General features: G+C 40.6%; 1 protein-coding gene across 1 annotated transcript in view; it reads left to right on the plus strand.

The window, feature by feature from the left end:
- The window catches only part of LOC128638893 (DNA ligase 1), a gene marked incomplete in the record, with an annotated part of 517,030 nt that overhangs the window by 86,344 nt on the left and 407,618 nt on the right, over positions 1 to 23,068 (plus strand). The window contains 1 exon segment of the mRNA XM_053691021.1: positions 13,747 to 13,862. Coding sequence (XP_053546996.1) covers positions 13,747 to 13,862 — 116 coding nt within the window.

The raw sequence follows: 23,068 nt of genomic DNA on the forward strand, positions 1-23,068 counted from the left end.
TGCAGATTATTCACCTAAATGTTAAGGTGTCTGGCTGTTCAGTTCAGGCCCGTCGGGCGCTCTGGCTGAAGTCCTGGTCTGCGGACATGACTTCTAAGTCCAGACTTCTCTCCTTCCCTTTAAAGGGAAAGATTTTATTTGGTCCAGGCCTGGACTCCATTATCTTCATGGTTACAGGGGGCGCAAGGGTGCCTTCCTATCGTAGGATAAAAAGAACAAGTCTAAAGCCAGAGCAAGCCAAGAGTACTTTGAAGCCGTCTCAGTCCTGGAATAAATCCAAGCAGAGCAAGAAGCCCACCTAGACTAAATTGGCATGAAGGGGCGGCCCCCCATCCGGCGCTGGATCATGTAGGGGGCAGACTGTCGCTCTTTTCAGACACTTTGTTCAGGGACAGGAGGTCATAGCTCAGGGATACAAGATAGGTTTCAAGTCTCATCCACCCGAGGGCAGATTTCTCCTCTCAAGCCTGTCTTCCAGACCAGAAAAGAGGGAAGCCTTTCTGGGGTGCGTGCAGGATCTGTCCTTGTTAGGGGTCTTTGTACCTGTGCCTATCGCAGAAAGAGGTTTGGGATACTATTCAAACCTTTTCGTGGGCCCAAAAAAGGAGGGAACTATTCGCTCGATTCTGGACCTAAAGTGCTTTAACAGATTTCTAAATGTCCCCTCGTTCAAAATAGAGACGATAAGGTCCATCCTTTCCTTAGTTCAGGAAGGACAGTTCATGACCACTATAGATCTAAAGGATGCTTACCTTCACGTTCCAATCCAAAGGGATCACTTCCAGTTCCTAAGGTTTGCGTTCCTGAACTAGCACTTCCAGTTCATTGCACTTCTATTTGGTCTAGCTACTGCTCCCAAGAATTTTCCCGAAGGTTCTAGGGGCTCTTCTAGCCGTTGCCAGAACCCGGGGTATAGCAGTAGCTCCCTACTTGGATGATATTCTGGTACAAGCACCATCATTTCAACTGGCGGGGGACCATTCTGAATCTCTTCTCTCTCTTCTTCGATCTCATGGATATAAGATTAACATTAAAAAGAGTTCTCTTATTCCGAGCACCTGGGTATAATTCCTGGGTACTATAATAGACTCCATATCCATGAGGATATTTCTAACAGACCAGAGATGTTGCAAACTTGCTTCGGCATGTCTTGCTCTACGGACCTCCTTAAGGCCCTCTGTGGCTCAGTGTATGGAGGTAATTGGTCTCATGGTGTCCAGCATGGATATAATTCCTTTTGCCAGGTTCCATCTCAGACCACTGCAACTGTGCATGCAGAGACAGTAGAACAGGGATCATTCGGATTTGTCTCAACAGATCTCTCTGGACAACCGGTCGAGAGAATCACTCTCTTGGTGGCTCTGTCCAGATCATCTGCCCGAGGAACATCCTTCTTAAGACCATCCTAGGAGATTTTGACTATGGATTCAAGTCTATCAGGATGGGGAGCTGTTTGGGGTGCCAAGAAGGCACAGGGCCTGTGGTCTCAGGAGGAACGCTCCCTCCCTATCAACATTCTGAAACTTTAAGCAATCTTCAATGCTCTGAAGGCTTGGCTTCTTCTGGTTTTGTCCTGGTTTATCAGATTCCAATCAGACAATATAATCTCAGTGACTTACATCAACGATAAGGGGGGGAACGAGAAGCTCCCTATCAATGAGGGAGGTATCTCGAATTCTGGAGTGGGCGGAGACCCACAGCTGTTTGCTGGCAGCGATTCACATTCCGGGTGTGGACAATTGGGGAGCGGATTTTCTCAGCAGACAATCCTTTCATCTGGGGGAATGGTCTCTCCATCCCAAAGTGTTTGCGGAGATGTGCAACAAGTGGGGGACGCCGGAAATAGATCTCATGGCGTCTCGTCTCAATACTAAGCTACTTAGATATGGGTTGAGGTCCAGGGATCCTCAGGCGGAGCTAATAGATGCATTAGCAGTGCCTTGGAGGTTCAGTCTAATTTACCTTTTCCTGCCGTTACCACTTCTTCCTCGTTTAGTGGCCCGCATCAAGCAGGAGCAGGCATCAGTGATACTGATTTCTCCATCGTGGCCGCGAAAGATGTCTTCTCCTCCGTAGAAGTTACCTTGTCGCAGGGACCTGCTGGAACAAGATCCTTTTGTTCATCAAAATCTAGATTCTCTGAGGCTGACTGCATGGAGATTGAATGCTTAGTCCTAGCCAAGAGAGGTTTTTCTGAGAGAGTGATTGATACTCTTATTCAAGCTCGTAAGCCGGTTACTCATTGCATCTATCATAAGGTGTGGAGAACCTATTTATTCTGGTGTGAAGAGCGTGGATTTTCCTGGCATAAAGTTAAAGTTGCCAGGGTCCTATCGTTTCTCCAGGATGGACTGGAGAAGGGCCTTTCTGCCAGTTCCCTGAGGGGACAGATTTCGGCCCTATCTGTTTTACTGCACAAGAGGCTCTGAGCTTCCAGATGTCCTTTCTTAAGGCTCTGATTAGGATCAGTCCTGTGTTTAGATCTAAGGCTCCTCCTTGGAGTCTAAATCTTGTTCTTAAGGTGTTGCAACGGCCTCAGTTTGAGCTTATGCATGAGATTGACATTAAATTGTTGTCCTGGAAGGTTCTTTTTCTACTAGCTATTGCTTCTGTGTGCAGAGTATCTGAGATTTCTTCCTTACAATGTGAGCCTCCTTATCTTGTGTTCCTCTCTGATAAGGCTGTCCTACGTACTAAGTTAGGTTTTCTTCCTAAGGTCGTGTCAGACCGCAACATCATTCAAAAGATTGTGGTTCCTTCCTTGTGTCCAAATCCTTCCTCTGCGAAGTAACGTTTGCTTCATAATCTGGATGTGGTTTGCGTCTTAAAGTTCTGCCTTCAGGCTACTAAGGATTTTAGACAAACTTCGTCCTTGTTTGTTTATTCCGGGAAGCATAAGGGACAAGAAGGTCTCTTCGACTTCCTTATCTTTTTGGTTAAGGAGTGTTATCCGCCTTGCTTATGAGACAGCGGGACATAGACCTCCTCAGAGGATTACGCTCATTCTATTAGAGCAGTGGCTTCCTCTTGGGCCTTTAAGAATGAGGCTTCTATGGATCAGATTTGTAAGGCGGCTACCTGGTCCTCCTTACACACTTTCCTTCTTTATACAGGGAGAGTCCACAGCTGCATTCATTACTTGTGGGAATACAGAACCTGGCCACCAGGAGGAGTCGGACACCCCAGCCAAAGGCTTAAATACCTCCTTCACTTCCCTCATCCCCCAGTCATTCTTTGCCTTTCGTCACAGGAGGTTGGCAGAGAAGTGTCAAAGTAGTTCCTTAGGAAAGGTATCTGCCCTTCGAGATGGGACTGGAGTTTTAAGTAGTCTTGTCAGCCTCTCAGTGAGAGCATTGATGTTAGTTAGAGTTTGGAGATGCAGTGAGAGTCTTTCTGCGAAGCCATCCAGACTCATATTAACAGCTCCTTAAGCAATCTGCGTTGACGAGTTTCGCTGCCTGCTTTCTTCACTCAAGTCCATAGGCGCTGTCAAACTTGAAGGGCCGTGCCGCTGTTCCACGGCATAGATTCTGGTAAGATCGAACGAACAATAGAAGACAGGGTCTCAGTGGGACTCCTTTATCTTTATGGAATCAAGGATTAATATCTCCTGAGGGGGATTATTGAACAGTGGGGATTTTTTAATCATGTTTGTTATATGATTTTGACTGCTTATGTGTAAGAACGTTTGGGCTCATTGGCTGATACTGAACATACAGGTTACTTTCATTTTGAGAGCTGCACAATTTTTTTATCAAGCTGGTGCGCCTTTTCTTAGCAGGGGCGGTCCTGCATGAGCACCATGTGACAGGGAGTGGTCATGTTTTTTTCCCCTCTTCCGATTCCTGACCGGGTGTTTACGTAGAGGATTGTCTTGTCTATCTGTCTGGGTCAAAGGAGCTGGTGAGTGTCCCAGTCATTGGGAGTATAAGGTGCCAGTTGTTTTTTTCTCTTTGGATAATATAACTTAGACGAGTTATGGAAGATTCTGATATTTTAGGGGGGTTCCCTCCGAGACAGAATTTGATACCTGTGTATATTGTTAGGAGGCTCGGGTAACCCAGCGCTCTCAATTGTGTTCCGTATGCCGCAATAGGGTGTTCTCATCAACCAATGTTGGGATGTCAGAGACCACTGAGACATCCACCTTTGAGGATTCTGAATATAATGAGGTGTGTTCCCTAGATTCTTGGGTTTCTACATATGCAGTTTTCCCGAGTTCCGCTCCCCCTTCGCCTGTTAGGGGTTTGTTTCCACCAGAGGTTACTACGCAATTCCGCATGGCCTTCTCTACGGCCTTAGCGATGCTACCTCTTCCTGCTGCGTGCAAGCGAAGGGTTAATCCAGGTTCTCCTGCCCAAGGACCGTCGTGTAAAATGACGATTATGTCCGATCAGTCCTCTGGGGATGCGGTTTCCTCTGAGGTTTTACTAGACGAGTGGGGAGGATTGGTGTTCCTATTCCTTATCGTCTTGATTTATATTTTGTTTTATTCTTTAACAGAATCCCAGTTATGAGCTCTATGGAGTGTTGTCGTGAATCGGTCATAGAGACCATGATTCAAGCTCGTAAGCCTGTCACTAGAAAGATTTACCATAAGATATGGCGTAAATATCTTTATTGGTGTGAGTTTAAAGGATATTCTTGGAGTAAGGTAAGGATCATTTCTCCAAGATGGCCTTGAAGAAAGGGTTATCTGTCAGTACCCTCAAGGTTCAGATTTCTGCTTTATCTATTCTGCTGCACAAACGCCTGGCGGACGTGCTGGATGTCCAATAGTTTTGTCAGCCTTGATAAGAATCAGGCCGGTATTTAAATCAGTTGCTCCACCTTGGAGCCTTAACCTTGTTCTTAAAGTTTTGCAACAGGCTCCGTTTGAGCCTATGCATTCCATAGATATTAAGTTGCTATCTTGGAAGGTTTTGTTTCTTACTGCTATTTCTTCTGCTCTGAGGGTTTCCGAACTCTCAGCTTTGCAGTGTGATTCTACTTATCTCATATTTCATTCAGATAAGGCAGTTCTCCGTACCAGGATTGGTTTTCTTCCCAAGGTGGTTTCGGACCAGGGTGGATAAAAATCAATTATTTTTTAAAAAAAATAAAAAAAAATCTGATTTTTTTTTTTTTTATTTAAATCTGATTTTTTGGATTTAAATTAGAAAATGCTTTTTGAGGAAAATATATTACCATCCAAAGGTTATTCCATCATGAAATAAAGTTTCTCTGCCTACAAGATATTATCACAGATGCTTGGTTTACTTTTGCAGTTCTCAAAACTGAATTTGACTCAGCAGAGATCACATGCCTCTTCTTCACAGCAAAAATGTTATAACATGAACAGAGTTGAGAAAAAGACCTTAATCCTAACTTCTACAAACCTATGAATACAGAATCAACCCCTTCAGTTCTAAGTTTCAAGAAGTTCAGTAAATAGAATAGAAACAGTATTTTTCTGATTGTTTGGAGTGGAATAGATCTGCACAAGAAGAAAGTGAAACTAAGTGTGAGGAGGAAGGGGCAAGCAGACAAGTAGTACTACAAAATGAAAGTGAAACTTGTGGCAAATATTGTCAATATCCAGTATCGGGGTCAAAACGTAAGTGCTGAGGAAGAGGAGTTAGCTATGACATGGGTATCCAGCAATCATCCATCTGTAATGCCAACTATAATAAACTTCAAAGCTAAGGGGGAACAATTCAAGAAGAAGATATTTTAAAGAAAGTCACACCAGTGAACTGGTGGAAGTCACTTAAGCACTTGGATTTAGAGACTGTTCAAGTAACGATTTCACTTTAAACAGCAGTAGCTTCTTCTGCAGGCGTTGAAAGAATATTCTCTTCCTTTGGACTCATTCATTCTAAATTGAGAAATCGTCTGGGACCCGATAAAGCAGGAAAGCTTGTTTTTCTTTTCCAGATTATGAACAAAGAAGAAGCTGAAGATGACGAGTGAGCTACAGAGGACAGTATTTAAGTTTTTCATGTGTAGGCTGGGCTGACAGTCTAAGTTTCTTAAAATATATATATTTTGTTTAGCCAAATTAGTTAACAAACATGGATGTTTCTTTAAGCAAATAACATATGCTGTAATGTTATTGTTTCAGTTGAATAAATCTATTTAAATTGTTATTGTTAAGGTAATGATTATTTTTCTCCTTCCTAAGTACAACAGAAAAGTTGTCCAAATATGAATTATATTGATTAACCTATTAAACTGGGGATAAAAAAAACTAATATGAAAAGTTATTCTCAAAATCTTCATCTACTTGCATATTAAAGTTATACCAGCAAGAATTAGTCTTTATGTAGAAAACTATGATTTAAATCAAGCCTTACTGACTAGTGATTTAAATAGTGAATTAAATCAGTTTGATTTAAATCAAATCCACCCTGTTTCGGACAGAAATATTAATCGGGAAATTGTTGTTCCTTCTCTCTGTCCTAACCTTTCTTCCCATAAGGAACGTTTGTTGCACAACTTTGATGTTGTGCAGGCTCTTAAATTCTATCTGCAGGCTACAAAGGATTTTCGTCAGTCTTCTGCATTGTTTTTCTGGAAAACGTAAGGGTCAGAAAGCTACTGCCACTTCTCTTTCTCTCTGGTTGAGAAGTATTATTCGCTTGGCATATGAGACTGTTGGACAGCAGCCTCCTGAGAGAATTACAGCTCAATCCACTAGGGCGGTGTCTTCTTCTTGGGCCTTCGAGAGTAAGGCCTCTGTAGAACAGATAGGTAAGGCTGCGACTTCTTTGCACACTTTTTCTAAATTCTATAAATTTGTTACTTTTGCCTCGGCTGAGGCTTCTTTTGGGAGAAAGGTTCTGCAAGCTGTGGTGCCTTCTGTTTAGGTTACCTGTCTTGCCCTCCCTTATCATCTGTCTCCTCCTAGCTTGGGTATTGATTCCCAACAGTAATTGCTGATCCGTGGACTCACCGTGTCTTAAGAAAGAAAACAAAATTATGCTTACCTGATAAATTCATTTGTTTCTTGACAGGGTGAGTCCACGGCCCCTTCTATTTTCAGACAGTTTTTTTTTTTATATATATATATATAAACCTCAGGCACCTCTGCACCTTGTGTTGCTTCCTTTCTCTCCTTTTCCTTCGGTCGAATGACTGGGGGTGGTGGGAAGGAAAGTGATACTTAACAGCTTTGCTGTGGTGCTCTTTGCCGCCTCCTGCTGGCCAGGAGTGATATTCCCAACAGTAATCGCTGATCCGTGGACTCACTGTGTCAAGAAAGAAATGCATTTATCAGGTAAGCATAAATTTCATTTTTTGTTTCAGCACCTGGGTAGCACTTTCTGAATGGTGTCTAAATGTAGTCACTTATCAGTAAGCGCTACCCAGGTGCTGAATAAAAAATGGGCTGTTCCTAAGCTTGTATTCAAATAAAGATAGCAAGAGAATGAAGAAAAATTGATAATAGGAGTAAATTAGATAGTTGCTTAAAATGGCATGCTCTATCTGAATCATGAAAGATTAATTTTGACTAGACTATTCCTTTTAACATCTTCCTTTTTTACATAGAGATGTTCAGGTGATATTTTCTAGTCAGCTTTTTATAGCAATGCTGTATCACTTTCAAGTGCTTACATATTTGGGGATCATGATTGGAAAGATAATCAATTTTTATTTCTGATTATTGTACTCTGCAACCGTATAATTTAATTTTACAGTGCTGCATAATATGTTTGCACTTAAAAAATAAATAATAAAAATTACTGTAACTTTCTCTTAGTTTGACACATTTTACTATTATTTTTTCTTTCATGTAATTAACAAGAGTCCATGAGCTAGTGACGTATGGGATATACATTCCTACCAGGAGGGGCAAAGTTTCCCAAACCTTAAAATGCCTATAAATACACCCCTCACCACACCCACAAATCAGTTTTACAAACTTTGCCTCCAAGGGAGGTGGTGAAGTAAGTTTGTGCTAGATTCTACGTTGATATGCGCTCCGCAGCAAGTTGGAGCCCGGTTTTCCTCTCAGCGTGCAGTGAATGTCAGAGGGATGTGAAGAGAGTATTGCCTATTGAATGCAGTGATCTCCTTCTACGGGGTCTATTTCATAAGGTTCTCTGTTATCGGTCGTAGAGATTCATCTCTTACCTCCCTTTTCAGATCGACGATATACTCTTATATTTACCATTTCCTCTACTGATTCTCGTTTCAGTACTGGTTTGGCTTTCTACAAACATGTAGATGAGTGTCCTGGGGTAAGTAAGTCTTATTTTCTGTGACACTCTAAGCTATGGTTGGGCACTTTATTTATAAAGTTCTAAATATATGTATTCAAACATTTATTTGCCTTGACTCAGAATGTTCAACTTTCCTTATTTCCAGACAGTCAGTTTCATATTTGGGATTATGCATTGAATTATCATATTTTTTCTTACCTCAAAAATTTGACTTTTTTCCCTGTGGGCTGTTAGGCTCGCGGGGGCTGAAAATGCTTCATTTTATTGCGTCATTCTTGGCGCGGACTTTTTTGGCGCAAAAATTCTTTTCCGTTTCCGGCGTCATACGTGTCGCCGGAAGTTGCGTCATTTTTTGACGTATTTTTGCGCCAAAAATGTCGGCGTTCCGGATGTGGCGTCATTTTTGGCGCCAAAAGCATTTAGGCGCCAAATAATGTGGGCGTCTTATTTGGCGCTAAAAAATATGGGCGTCGCTTTTGTCTCCACATTATTTCAGTCTCATTTTTCATTTGCTTCTGGTTGCTAGAAGCTTGATGTTTGGCATTTTTTCCCATTCCTGAAACTGTCTTATAAGGAATTTGATCTATTTTGCTTTATATGTTGTTTTTTCTCTTACATATTGCAAGATGTCTCACGTTGCATTTGAGCCAGAAGATACTACAGGAAAACCACTGCCTGCTGGATCTACCAAAGCTAAGTGTATCTGCTGTAAACTTTTGGTAGCTATTCCTCCAGCTGTTGTTTGTAATAATTGTCATGACAAACTTGTTAAAGCAGATAATATTTCCTTTAGTGATGTACCATTGCCTGTTGCAGTTCCCTCAACATCTAAGGTGCAGAATGTTCCTGATAACATAAGAGATTTTGTTTCTGAATCCATAAAGAAGGCTTTGTCTGTTATTTCTCCTTCTAGTAAACGTAAAAAGTCTTTTAAATCTTCTCTCTCTACAGATGAATTTTTAAATGAACACTATCATTCTGATTCTTTGGACTCTTCTGGTTCAGAGGATTCTATCTCAGAGATTGATGCTGATAAATCTTCATATTTATTTAAGATGGAATTTATTCGCTCTTTACTTAAAGAAGTACTAATTGCTTTAGAAATAGAGGATTCTAGTCCTCTTGATACTAATTCTATACGTTTGGATAAGGTTTTTAAAGCTCCTGCGGTTATTCCAGAAGTCTTTCCTGTTCCTAATGCTATTTCTGCAGTAATTTCCAAGGAATGGGATAAATTGGGTAATTCATTTACTCCTTCTAAACGTTTTAAGCAATTATATCCTGTTCCGCCTGACAGGTTAGAATTTTGGGACAAAATCCCTAAAGTTGATGGGGCTATTTCTACCCTTGCTAAACGTACTACCATTCCTACGTCAGATGGTACCTCGTTTAAGGATCCTTTAGATAGAAAAATTGAATCTTTTCTAAGAAAAGCTTATCTATGTTCAGGTAATCTTCTTAGACCTGCTATATCATTGGCTGATGTTGCTGCAGCTTCAACTTTTTGGTTGGAAACTCTAGCGCAACAAGTAACAAATCGTGATTCTCATGATATTATTATTCTTCTCCAGCATGCTAATAATTTCATCTGTGATGCCATTTTTGATATTATTAGAGTTGATGTTAGGTTTATGTCTCTGGCTATCTTAGCCAGAAGAGCTTTATGGCTTAAGACCTGGAATGCTGATATGGCTTCTAAATCAACTCTACTTTCCATTTCTTTCCAGGGAAACAAATTATTTGGTTCTCAGTTGGATTCTATTATTTCAACTGTTACTGGTGGGAAAGGAACTTTTTTACCACAGGATAAAAAGTCTAAAGGTAAAAACAGGGCTAACAATCGTTTTCGTTCCTTTCGTTTCAACAAAGAACAAAAGCCTGATCCTTCGTCCTCAGGAGCAGTTTCAGTTTGGAAACCATCTCCAGTCTGGAATAAATCCAAGCCTGCTAGAAAGGCAAAGCCTGCTTCTAAGTTCACATGAAGGTACGGCCCTCATTCCAGTTCAGCTGGTAGGGGGCAGGTTACGTTTTTTCAAAGAAATTTGGATCAATTCTGTTCACAATCTTTGGATTCAGAACATTGTTTCAGAAGGGTACAGAATTGGTTTCAAGATGAGACCTCCTGCAAAGAGATTTTTTCTTTCCCATGTCCCAGTAAATCCAGTGAAAGCTCAAGCATTTCTGAATTGTGTTTCAGATCTAGAGTTGGCTGGAGTAATTATGCCAGTTCCAGTTCCGGAACAGGGGATGGGGTTTTATTCAAATCTCTTCATTGTACCAAAGAAGGAGAATTCCTTCAGACCAGTTCTGGATCTAAAATTATTGAATCGTTATGTAAGGATACCAACGTTCAAGATGGTAACTGTAAGGACTATATTGCCTTTTGTTCAGCAAGGGAATTATATGTCCACAATAGATTTACAGGATGCATATCTGCATATTCCGATTCATCCAGATCATTATCAGTTCCTGAGATTCTCTTTTCTAGACAAGCATTACCAATTTGTGGCTCTACCGTTTGGCCTTGCTACAGCTCCAAGAATTTTCACAAAGATTCTCGGTGCCCTTCTGTCTGTAATCAGAGAACAGGGTATTGTGGTATTTCCTTATTTGGACGATATCTTGGTACTTGCTCAGTCTTTACATTTAGCAGAGTCTCATACGAATCGACTTGTGTTGTTTCTTCAAGATCATGGTTGGAGGATCAATTTACCAAAAAGTTCTTTGATTCCTCAAACAAGGGTAACCTTTCTGGGTTTCCAGATAGATTCAGTGTCCATGACTCTGTCTTTAACAGACAAGAGACGTCTAAAATTGATTACAGCTTGTCGAAACCTTCAGTCTCAATCATTCCCTTCGGTAGCCTTATGCATGGAAATTCTAGGTCTTATGACTGCTGCATCGGACGCGATCCCCTTTGCTCGTTTTCACATGCGACCTCTTCAGCTCTGTATGCTGAACCAATGGTGCAGGGATTACACGAAGATATATCAATTAATATCTTTAAAACCGATTGTTCGGCACTCTCTAACGTGGTGGACAGATCACCTTCGTTTAATTCAGGGGGCTTCTTTTGTTCTTCCGACCTGGACTGTAATTTCAACAGATGCAAGTCTCACAGGTTGGGGAGCTGTGTGGGGATCTCTGACGGCACAAGGAGTTTGGGAATCTCAGGAGGTGAGATTACCGATCAATATCTTGGAACTCCGTGCAGTTTTCAGAGCTCTTCAGTTTTGGCCTCTTCTGAAGAGAGAATCGTTCATTTGTTTTCAGACAGACAATGTCACAACTGTGGCATACATCAATCATCAAGGAGGGACTCACAGTCCTCTGGCTATGAAAGAAGTATCTCGAATTTTGGTTTGGGCGGAATCCAGCTCCTGTCTAATCTCTGCGGTTCATATCCCAGGTGTAGACAATTGGGAAGCGGATTATCTCAGTCGCCAAACGTTGCATCCGGGCGAAAGGTCTCTTCACCCAGAGGTATTTCTTCAGATTGTTCAAATGTGGGGGCTCCCAGAGATAGATCTGATGGCCTCTCATCTAAACAAGAAACTTCCCAGGTATCTGTCCAGATCCCGGGATCCTCAGGCGGAGGCAGTGGATGCATTATCACTTCCTTGGAAGTATCATCCTGCCTATATCTTTCCGCCTCTAGTTCTTCTTCCAAGAGTAATCTCCAAGATTCTGAGGGAATGCTCGTTTGTTCTGCTAATAGCTCCGGCATGGCCTCACAGGTTTTGGTATGCGGATCTTGTCCGGATGCATCTTGCCAACCATGGACTCTTCCGTTAAGACCAGACCTTCTGTCACAAGGTCCTTTTTTCCATCCGGATCTGAAATCCTTAAATTTAAAGGTATGGAGATTGAACGCTTGATTCTTGGTCAAAGAGGTTTCTCTGACTCCGTGATTAATACTATGTTACAGGCTCGTAAATCTGTATCTCGAGAGATATATTATAGAGTCTGGAAGACTTATATTTCTTGGTGTCTTTCTCATCATTTTTCTTGGCATTCTTTTAGAATACCGAGAATTTTACAGTTTCTTCAGGATGGTTTAGATAAGGGTTTGTCCGCAAGTTCTTTGAAAGGACAAATCTCCGCTCTTTCTGTTCTTTTTCACAGAAAGATTGCTATTCTTCCTGATATTCATTGTTTTGTACAAGCTTTGGTTCGTATAAAACCTGTCATTAAGTCAATTTCTCCTCCTTGGAGTTTGAATTTGGTTCTGGGAGCTCTTCAAGCTCCTCCGTTTGAACCTATGCATTCATTGGACATTAAATTACTTTCTTGGAAAGTTTTGTTCCTTTTGGCCATCTCTTCTGCTAGAAGAGTTTCTGAATTATCTGCTCTTTCTTGTGAGTCTCCTTTTTTGATTTTTCATCCGGATAAGGCGGTGTTGCGAACTTCTTTTGAATTTTTACCTAAAGTTGTGAATTCCAACAACATTAGTAGAGAAATTGTGGTTCCTTCATTATGTCCTAATCCTAAGAATTCTAAGGAGAAATCGTTGCATTCTTTGGATGTTGTTAGAGCTTTGAAATATTATGTTGAAGCTACGAAATCTTTCCGTAAGACTTCTAGTCTATTTGTTATCTTTTCCGGTTCTAGGAAAGGCCAGAAAGCTTCTGCCATTTCTTTGGCATCTTGGTTGAAATCTTTAATTCATCTTGCCTATGTTGAGTCGGGTAAAATTCCGCCTCAGAGAATTACAGCTCATTCTACTAGGTCAGTATCTACTTCCTGGGCGTTTAGGAATGAAGCTTCGGTTGACCAGATCTGCAAAGCAGCAACTTGGTCCTCTTTGCATACTTTTACTAAATTCTACCATTTTGATATATTTTCTTCTTCTGAAGCAGTTTTTGGTAGAAAAGTTCTTCAGGCAGCGGTTTCAGTTTGAATCTTCTGCTTATGTTTTTTGTTAAACTTTATTTTGGGTGTGGATTATTTTCAGCAGGAATTGGCTGTCTTTATTTTATCCCTCCCTCTCTAGTGACTCTTGTGTGGAAAGATCCACATCTTGGGTAGTCATTATCCCATACGTCACTAGCTCATGGACTCTTGTTAATTACATGAAAGAAAACATAATTTATGTAAGAACTTACCTGATAAATTCATTTCTTTCATATTAACAAGAGTCCATGAGGCCCACCCTTTTTTGTGGTGGTTATGATTTTTTTGTATAAAGCACAATTATTCCAATTCCTTATTTTATATGCTTCGCACTTTTTTTCTTATCACCCCACTTCTTGGCTATTCGTTAAACTGATTTGTGGGTGTGGTGAGGGGTGTATTTATAGGCATTTTAAGGTTTGGGAAACTTTGCCCCTCCTGGTAGGAATGTATATCCCATACGTCACTAGCTCATGGACTCTTGTTAATATGAAAGAAATGAATTTATCAGGTAAGTTCTTACATAAATTATGTTTTTCTTTTTTTTTCTTGGAAGAATGAAGGTCCAGATAAATTGTTTTTAAGGGCACCATTCTTATTTTTCTCCAGCAGTAACTGTATAATTAAATGTGGGCTTTTGTTCCTGCAGGCATTCCTTTGAAGCCAATGTTGGCACATCCAACTAAAGGCATTGGGGAAGTGTTGAAGCGTTTTGATGAAGCTGCTTTTACATGTGAATATAAGTATGATGGAGAACGTGCACAGGTATGAGACTTGGGTAGAAGTAAATTATGCAGGCTCAGTGGTATTTGTCTTTGGTTTGGCATGTCTTTCTTAAAAGTACTGTACAATGGGTTTCCCATAACATGTTTCTAATGAATACTTATACCAGTGTATGGGAAACTATTCCTTTAAATGTATTCTTGTATATGAACTACAGAGAGCTGTCCTGATCTTTCTCTCTCCACAGTCATCATTTTTTTTCTTCTGTTAAGTGTGATCAGTCCACGGGTCATCATTACTTGTGGGATATTAACTGCTCCCCTACAGGAAGTGCAAGAGGATTCACCCAGCAGAGTTGCTATATAGCTCCTCCCCTCTACGTCACCTCCAGTCATTCTCTTGCACCCAACGACTAGATAGGATGTGTGAGAGGACTATGGTGATATATTTAGTTTTTATATCTTCAATCAAAAGTTTGTTATTTTATAATAGCACCGGAGTGTGTTATTCCTTCTCTGGTAGAATTTGAAGAAGAATCTACCTGAGTTTTTCTATGATTTTAGCCGGAGTAGTTAAGATCATATTGCTGTTTCTCGGCCATCTGAGGAGAGGTAAACTTCAGATCAGGGGACAGCAGGCAGATTAATCTGCAAAGAGGTATGTAGCAGTTTATTATTTTCTGACATGGAATTGATGAGAAAATCCTGCCATACCGTTATAATGTAAACTCAGCCTTGAATGCAGTAGATGTAGCTGATATCAGGCTGTCATGTATGTATATTTTACACTTCAGTTTTCTGGGAAATGGTACTTCTCTGGCTTTTAAACTGTATACATAGACTTAACCTATTTTGCAGGGACTTGCAATAGGTTTTAAATGACAATTAATTATTGAGGTAAAACGTTTTTTTGCTGGCATGTAAAAACGTTTTTTTCTCTGAGGTACTGGGTGAAAAAATGTTTTGGGCACTTTTTTTCCACTTGGCAATAGTTTTGATTTAAATTAGAGCAGTTCACTGATCCCTCTCACTGTTATGTGTGTGGGGGAGGGGCCATTTTGGTGCTTTCACTATGCATCAGAAAAACTCAGTCAGAGGTTCATTTTCTTCCTGCATGATCCGGTTCATCTCTACAGAGTTCAGGGATCTCAAGAGTCTTTTTTGAGGGAAGTAATCATTCACAGCAGAGCTGTGCTGATTGTATTGACTGTGATATAAAAAACGTTTATTTGTGTATTTTTTTTTTTCTGCTGCCTGGGTTAGTTATCATTTGCTGAGGGGAACAATCCTTTGCTAAAACTGTATATTCTGACAAAGATTGATGCTATAACTTAATTATTTTATCTGTTATAATATTTTCTGTGCTTCTTAAAGGCACAGTTCGTTTTCATATTATTTGTAAATTACTTTGAAAAGTATTTCCAAGTTGCTGTTTATTTGCTAGTGTGTTAAACATGTCTGATTCAGAGGAATATCTCTGTGCTATATGTGTTAATGCCAAAGTGGAGCCCAATAGAAATTTATGTACTAAATGTATTGATGCTACTTTAAAAAATAGTCAATCTGTACAAATTGAACATATTTCACCAAACAACGAGGGGAGAGTTATGCCGACTAACTCGCCTCACGTGTCAGTACCTGCATCTCCCGCTCAGGAGGTGCGTGATATTGTAGCGCCGAGTGCATCTGGGCGGCCATTACAAATCACATTACAAGATATGGCTACTGTTATGACTGAAGTTTTGGCTAAACTACCAGAACTAAGAGGTAAACGTGATCACTCTGGGATGAGAACAGAGTGCGCTGATAATGCAAGGGCCATGTCTGATACTGCGTCACAGTTTGCAGAACGTGAAGACGGAGAGCTTCATTCTGTGGGTGACGGTTCTGATCCAAATAAACTGGACTCAGACATTTCAAATTTTAAATTTAAGCTTGAGAACCTCCGTGTGTTACTAGGGGAGGTATTAGCGGCTCTGAATGATTGTAACACAGTTGCAATCCCAGAAAAAATGTGTAGGTTGGATAAATATTTCTTTCATGTAATTAACAAGAGTCCATGAGCTAGTGACGTATGGGATATACATTCCTACCAGGAGGGGCAAAGTTTCCCAAACCTTAAAATGCCTATAAATACACCCCTCACCACACCCACAAATCAGTTTTACAAACTTTGCCTCCAAGGGAGGTGGTGAAGTAAGTTTGTGCTAGATTCTACGTTGATATGCGCTCCGCAGCAAGTTGGAGCCCGGTTTTCCTCTCAGCGTGCAGTGAATGTCAGAGGGATGTGAAGAGAGTATTGCCTATTGAATGCAGTGATCTCCTTCTACGGGGTCTATTTCATAAGGTTCTCTGTTATCGGTCGTAGAGATTCATCTCTTACCTCCCTTTTCAGATCGACGATATACTCTTATATTTACCATTACCTCTACTGATTCTCGTTTCAGTACTGGTTTGGCTTTCTACAAACATGTAGATGAGTGTCCTGGGGTAAGTAAGTCTTATTTTCTGTGACACTCTAAGCTATGGTTGGGCACTTTATTTATAAAGTTCTAAATATATGTATTCAAACATTTATTTGCCTTGACTCAGAATGTTCAACTTTCCTTATTTTCAGACAGTCAGTTTCATATTTGGGATTATGCATTGAATTATCATATTTTTCTTACCTCAAAAATTTGACTTTTTTCCCTGTGGGCTGTTAGGCTCGCGGGGGCTGAAAATGCTTCATTTTATTGCGTCATTCTTGGCGCGGACTTTTTTGGCGCAAAAATTCTTTTCCGTTTCCGGCGTCATACGTGTCGCCGGAAGTTACGTCATTTTTTGACGTTATTTCGCGCCAAAGATGTCGGCGTTCCGGATGTGGCGTCATTTTTGGCGCCAAAAGCATTTAGGCGCCAAATAATGTGGGCGTCTTATTTGGCGCTAAAAAATATGGGCGTCGCTTTTGTCTCCACATTATTTCAGTCTCATTTTTCATTTGCTTCTGGTTGCTAGAAGCTTGATATTTGGCATTCTTTCCCATTCCTGAAACTGTCTTATAAGGAATTTGATCTATTTTGCTTTATATGTTGTTTTTTCTCTTACATATTGCAAGATGTCTCACGTTGCATCTGAGCCAGAAGATACTACAGGAAAATCACTGCCTGCTGGATCTACCAAAGCTAAGTGTATCTGCTGTAAATTTTTGGTAGCTATTCCTCCAGCTGTTGTTTGTAATAATTGTCATGACAAACTTGTTAAAGCAGATAATATTTCCTTTAGTAATGTACCATTGCCTGTTGCAGTTCCCTCAACATCTAAGGTGCAGAATGTTCCTGATAACATAAGAGATTTTGTTTCTGAATCCATAAAGAAGGCTTTGTCTGTTATTTCTCCTTCTAGTAAACGTAAAATGTCTTTTAAATCTTCTCTCTCTACAGATGAATTTTTAAATGAACACCATCATTCTGATTCTTTGGACTCTTCTGGTTCAGAGGATTCTATCTCAGAGATTGATGCTGATAAATCTTCATATTTATTTAAGATGGAATTTATTCGCTCTTTACTTAAAGAAGTACTAATTGCTTTAGAAATAGAGGATTCTAGTCCTCTTGATACTAATTCTATACGTTTGGATAAGGTTTTTAAAGCTCCTGCGGTTATTCCAGAAGTTTTTCCTGTTCCTAATGCTATTTCTGCAGTGATTTCCAAAGAATGGGATAAATTGGGTAATTCATTTACTCCTTCTAAACGTTTTAAGCAATTATATCCTGTTCCGCCTGACAGGTTAGAATTTTGGGACAAAATCCCTAAAGTTGATGGGGCTATTTCTACCCTTGCTAAACGTACTACCATTCCTACGTCAGATGGTACCTCGTTTAAGGATCCTTTAGATAGAAAAATTGAATCCTTTCTAAGAAAAGCTTATCTGTGTTCAGGTAATCTTCTTAGACCTGCTATATCATTGGCTGATGTTGCTGCAGCTTCAACTTTTTGGTTGGAAACCCTAGCGCAACAAGTAGCAAATCGTGATTCTCATGATATTATTATTCTTCTTCAGCATGCTAATAATTTTATCTGTGATGCCATTTTTGATATTATTAGAGTTGATGTTAGGTTTATGTCTCTAGCTATCTTAGCCAGAAGAGCTTTATGGCTTAAAACTTGGAATGCTGATATGGCTTCTAAATCAACTCTACTTTCCATTTCTTTCCAGGGAAACAAATTATTTGGTTCTCAGTTGGATTCTATTATTTCAACTGTTACTGGTGGGAAAGGAACTTTTTTACCACAGGATAAAAATTCTAAAGGTAAAAACAGGGCTAACAATCGTTTTCGTTCCTTTCGTTTCAACAAAGAACAAAAGCCTGATCCTTCGTCCTCAGGAGCAGTTTCAGTTTGGAAACCATCTCCAGTCTGGAATAAATCCAAGCCTGCTAGAAAGGCAAAGCCTGCTTCTAAGTTCACATGAAGGTACGGCCCTCATTCCAGTTCAGCTGGTAGGGGGCAGGTTACGTTTTTTCAAAGAAATTTGGATCAATTCTGTTCACAATCTTTGGATTCAGAGCATTGTTTCAGAAGGGTACAGAATTGGTTTCAAGATGAGACCTCCTGCAAAGAGATTTTTTCTTTCCCGTGTCCCAGTAAATCCAGTGAAAGCTCAAGCATTTCTGAATTGTGTTTCAGATCTAGAGTTGGCTGGAGTAATTATGCCAGTTCCAGTTCCGGAACAGGGGATGGGGTTTTATTCAAATCTCTTCATTGTACCAAAGAAGGAGAATTCCTTCAGACCAGTTCTGGATCTAAAATTATTGAATCGTTATGTAAGGATACCAACGTTCAAGATGGTAACTGTAAGGACTATATTGCCTTTTGTTCAGCAAGGGAATTATATGTCCACAATAGATTTACAGGATGCATATCTGCATATTCCGATTCATCCAGATCATTTTCAGTTCCTGAGATTCTCTTTTCTAGACAAGCATTACCAATTTGTGGCTCTACCGTTTGGCCTTGCTACAGCTCCAAGAATTTTCACAAAGATTCTCGGTGCCCTTCTGTCTGTAATCAGAGAACAGGGTATTGTGGTATTTCCTTATTTGGACGATATCTTGGTACTTGCTCAGTCTTTACATTTAGCAGAGTCTCATACGAATCGACTTGTGTTGTTTCTTCAAGATCATGGTTGGAGGATCAATTTACCAAAAAGTTCTTTGATTCCTCAAACAAGGGTAACCTTTCTGGGTTTCCAGATAGATTCAGTGTCCATGACTCTGTCTTTAACAGACAAGAGACGTCTAAAATTGATTACAGCTTGTCGAAACCTTCAGTCACAATCATTCCCTTCGGTAGCCTTATGCATGGAAATTCTAGGTCTTATGACTGCTGCATCGGACGCGATCCCCTTTGCTCGTTTTCACATGCGACCTCTTCAGCTCTGTATGCTGAGCCAATGGTGCAGGGATTACACGAAGATATCTCAATTAATATCTTTAAAACCGATTGTTCGACACTCTCTAACGTGGTGGACAGATCACCATCGTTTAGTTCAGGGGGCTTCTTTTGTTCTTCCGACCTGGACTGTAATTTCAACAGATGCAAGTCTCACAGGTTGGGGAGCTGTGTGGGGATCTCTGACGGCACAGGGAGTTTGGGAATCTCAGGAGGTGAGATTACCGATCAATATTTTGGAACTCCGTGCAATTTTCAGAGCTCTTCAGTTTTGGCCTCTTCTGAAGAGAGAATCGTTCATTTGTTTTCAGACAGACAATGTCACAACTGTGGCATACATCAATCATCAAGGAGGGACTCACAGTCCTCTGGCTATGAAAGAAGTATCTCGAATTTTGGTTTGGGCGGAATCCAGCTCCTGTCTAATCTCTGCGGTTCATATCCCAGGTGTAGACAATTGGGAAGCGGATTATCTCAGTCGCCAAACGTTGCATCCGGGCGAATGGTCTCTTCACCCAGAGGTATTTCTTCAGATTGTTCAAATGTGGGGGCTTCCAGAGATAGATCTGATGGCCTCTCATCTAAACAAGAAACTTCCCAGGTATCTGTCCAGATCCCGGGATCCTCAGGCGGAGGCAGTGGATGCATTATCACTTCCTTGGAAGTATCATCCTGCCTATATCTTTCCGCCTCTAGTTCTTCTTCCAAGAGTAATCTCCAAGATTCTCAGGGAATGCTCGTTTGTTCTGCTAATAGCTCCGGCATGGCCTCACAGGTTTTGGTATGCGGATCTTGTCCGGATGGCATCTTGCCAACCATGGACTCTTCCGTTAAGACCAGACCTTCTGTCGCAAGGTCCTTTTTTCCATCCGGATCTGAAATCCTTAAATTTAAAGGTATGGAGATTGAACGCTTGATTCTTAGTCAAAGAGGTTTCTCTGACTCTGTGATTGATACTATGTTACAGGCTCGTAAATCTGTATCTCGAGAGATATATTATAGAGTCTGGAAGACTTATATTTCTTGGTGTCTTACTCATCATTTTTCTTGGCATTCTTTTAGAATTCCGAGAATTTTACAGTTTCTTCAGGATGGTTTAGATAAGGGTTTGTCCGCAAGTTCCTTGAAAGGACAAATCTCTGCTCTTTCTGTTCTTTTTCACAGAAAGATTGCTATTCTTCCTGATATTCATTGTTTTGTACAAGCTTTGGTTCATATAAAACCTGTCATTAAGTCAATTTCTCCTCCATGGAGTTTGAATTTGGTTCTGGGAGCTCTTCAAGCTCCTCCGTTTGAACCTATGCATTCATTGGACATTAAATTACTTTCTTGGAAAGTTTTGTTCCTTTTGGCCATCTCTTCTGCTAGAAGAGTTTCTGAATTATCTGCTCTTTCTTGTGAGTCTCCTTTTCTGATTTTTCATCAGGATAAGGCGGTGTTGCGAACTTCTTTTCAATTTTTACCTAAGGTTGTGAATTCCAACAACATTAGTAGAGAAATCGTGGTTCCTTCATTATGTCCTAATCCTAAGAATTCTAAGGAGAAATCGTTACATTCTTTGGATGTTGTTAGAGCTTTGAAATATTATGTTGAAGCTACTAAATCTTTCCGTTAGACTTCTCGTCTATTTGTCATCTTTTCTGGTTCTAGAAAGGCCAGAAAGCTTCTGCCATTTCTTTGGCATCCTGGTTGAAATCTTTAATTCATCTTGCCTATGTTAAGTCGGGTAAGACTCCGCCTCAGAGGATTACAGCTCATTCTACTAGGTCAGTTTCTACTTCCTGGGCGTTTAGGAATGAAGCTTCAGGTTGATCAGATTTGCAAAGCAGCGACTTGGTCCTCTTTGCATACTTTTACTAAATTCTACCATTTTGATGTATTCTCTTCTTCTGAAGCAGTTTTTGGTAGAAAGGTACTTCAGGCAGTGGTTTCAGTTTGAATCTTCTGCTTATGTTTTTCATTAAACTTTATTTTGGGTGTGGATTATTTTCAGCAGGAATTGGCTGTCTTTATTTTATCCCTCCCTCTCTAGTGACTCTTGTGTGGAAAGATCCACATCTTGGGTATTCATTATCCCATACGTCACTAGCTCATGGACTCTTGTTAATTACATGAAAGAAAACATAATTTATGTAAGAACTTACCTGATAAATTCATTTCTTTCATATTAACAAGAGTCCATGAGGCCCACCCTTTTTTGTGGTGGTTATGATTTTTTTTGTATAAAGCACAATTATTCCAATTCCTTATTTTATATGCTTCGCACTTTTTTTCTTATCACCCCACTTCTTGGCTATTCGTTAAACTGATTTGTGGGTGTGGTGAGGGGTGTATTTATAGGCATTTTAAGGTTTGGGAAACTTTGCCCCTCCTGGTAGGAATGTATATCCCATACGTCACTAGCTCATGGACTCTTGTTAATATGAAAGAAATGAATTTATCAGGTAAGTTCTTACATAAATTATGTTTTTGCGGTACCGACGAGTACTGACGTTTTTCCTATACCTAAGAGACTTACTGACATTGTTACTAAGGAGTGGGATAGACCCCGTGTGCCTTTCTCACCCCCTCCTATATTCAGAAAAATGTTTCCAATAGACGCCGCCACACGGGACTTATGGCAAATGGTCCCTAAGGTGGAGGGAGCAGTTTCTACTTTAGCTAAGCGTACCACTATCCCAGTGGAGGATAGCTGTGCTTTTTCAGATCCAATGGATAAAAAATTAGAGGGTTACCTTAAGAAAATGTTTGTTCAACAAGGGTTTATATTGCAACCTCTTGCATGTATTGCGCCTGTCACGGCTGCAGCAGCATTTTGGTTTGAGTCTCTGGAAGAGACACTTCAATCATCCACACTAGATGACATCACACACAAACTTAAATTCCTTAAGTTAGCTAATTCATTTATTTCAGATGCCGTAGTACATTTAACTAAACTTGCGGCTAAAAATTCAGGATTCGCCATTCAGGCACGCAGAGCTCTGTGGCTAAAATCCTGGTCAGCTGATGTTACGTCTAAATCTAAATTGCTTAATATTCCTTTCAAAGGGCAGACCTTATTCGGGCCCGGCTTGAAAGAGATTATTGATGACATTACAGGAGGTAAAGGTCATGCCCTGCCTCAGGACAAGGCCAAAGCCAAGGCTAGACAGTCCAATTTTCGTTCCTTTCGTAATTTCAAAGCAGGAGCAGCATCAACTTCCTCTGCACCAAAACAGGAAGGAGCTGTTGCTCGCTACAGACAAGGCTGGAAACCTAACCAGTCCTGGAACAGGGGCAAACAGGCCAGAAAACCTGCTGCTGCCCCTAAGACAGCATGAGTGGGGGGCAGACTTTCCCTCTTCGCCCAGGCTTGGGCAAGAGATGTTCAGGATCCCTGGGCGTTAGAGATCATATCTCAGGGATACCTTCTGGACTTCAAATCCTCTTCCCCCAAGAGGGAGATTTCATCTGTCAAGGTTGTCAACAAACCTAACAAAGAAGGAAGCGTTTCTACGCTGCGTACAAGATCTTTTATTAATGGGAGTGATCCATCCAGTTCCGCGGTTGGAACAAGGACAAGGGTTTTACTCAAATCTGTTTGTAGTTCCCAAAAAGAGGGAACCTTCAGGCCAATCTTGGATTTAAAGATCCTAAACAAATTCCTAAGAGTTCCATCGTTCAAGATGGAAACTATTCGAACAATTTTGCCCATGATCCAAGAGGGTCAGTACTTGACCACAGTGGATTTAAAGGATGCTTACCTTCACATACCGATTCACAGAAGTCATTACCGGTATCTAAGGTTTGCCTTTTTAGACAGGCATTACCAGTTTG

The sequence above is a fragment of the Bombina bombina genome, chromosome 8 (assembly GCF_027579735.1).
Source record: "Bombina bombina isolate aBomBom1 chromosome 8, aBomBom1.pri, whole genome shotgun sequence".
Classification (NCBI taxonomy): Eukaryota; Metazoa; Chordata; class Amphibia; order Anura; family Bombinatoridae; genus Bombina; species Bombina bombina.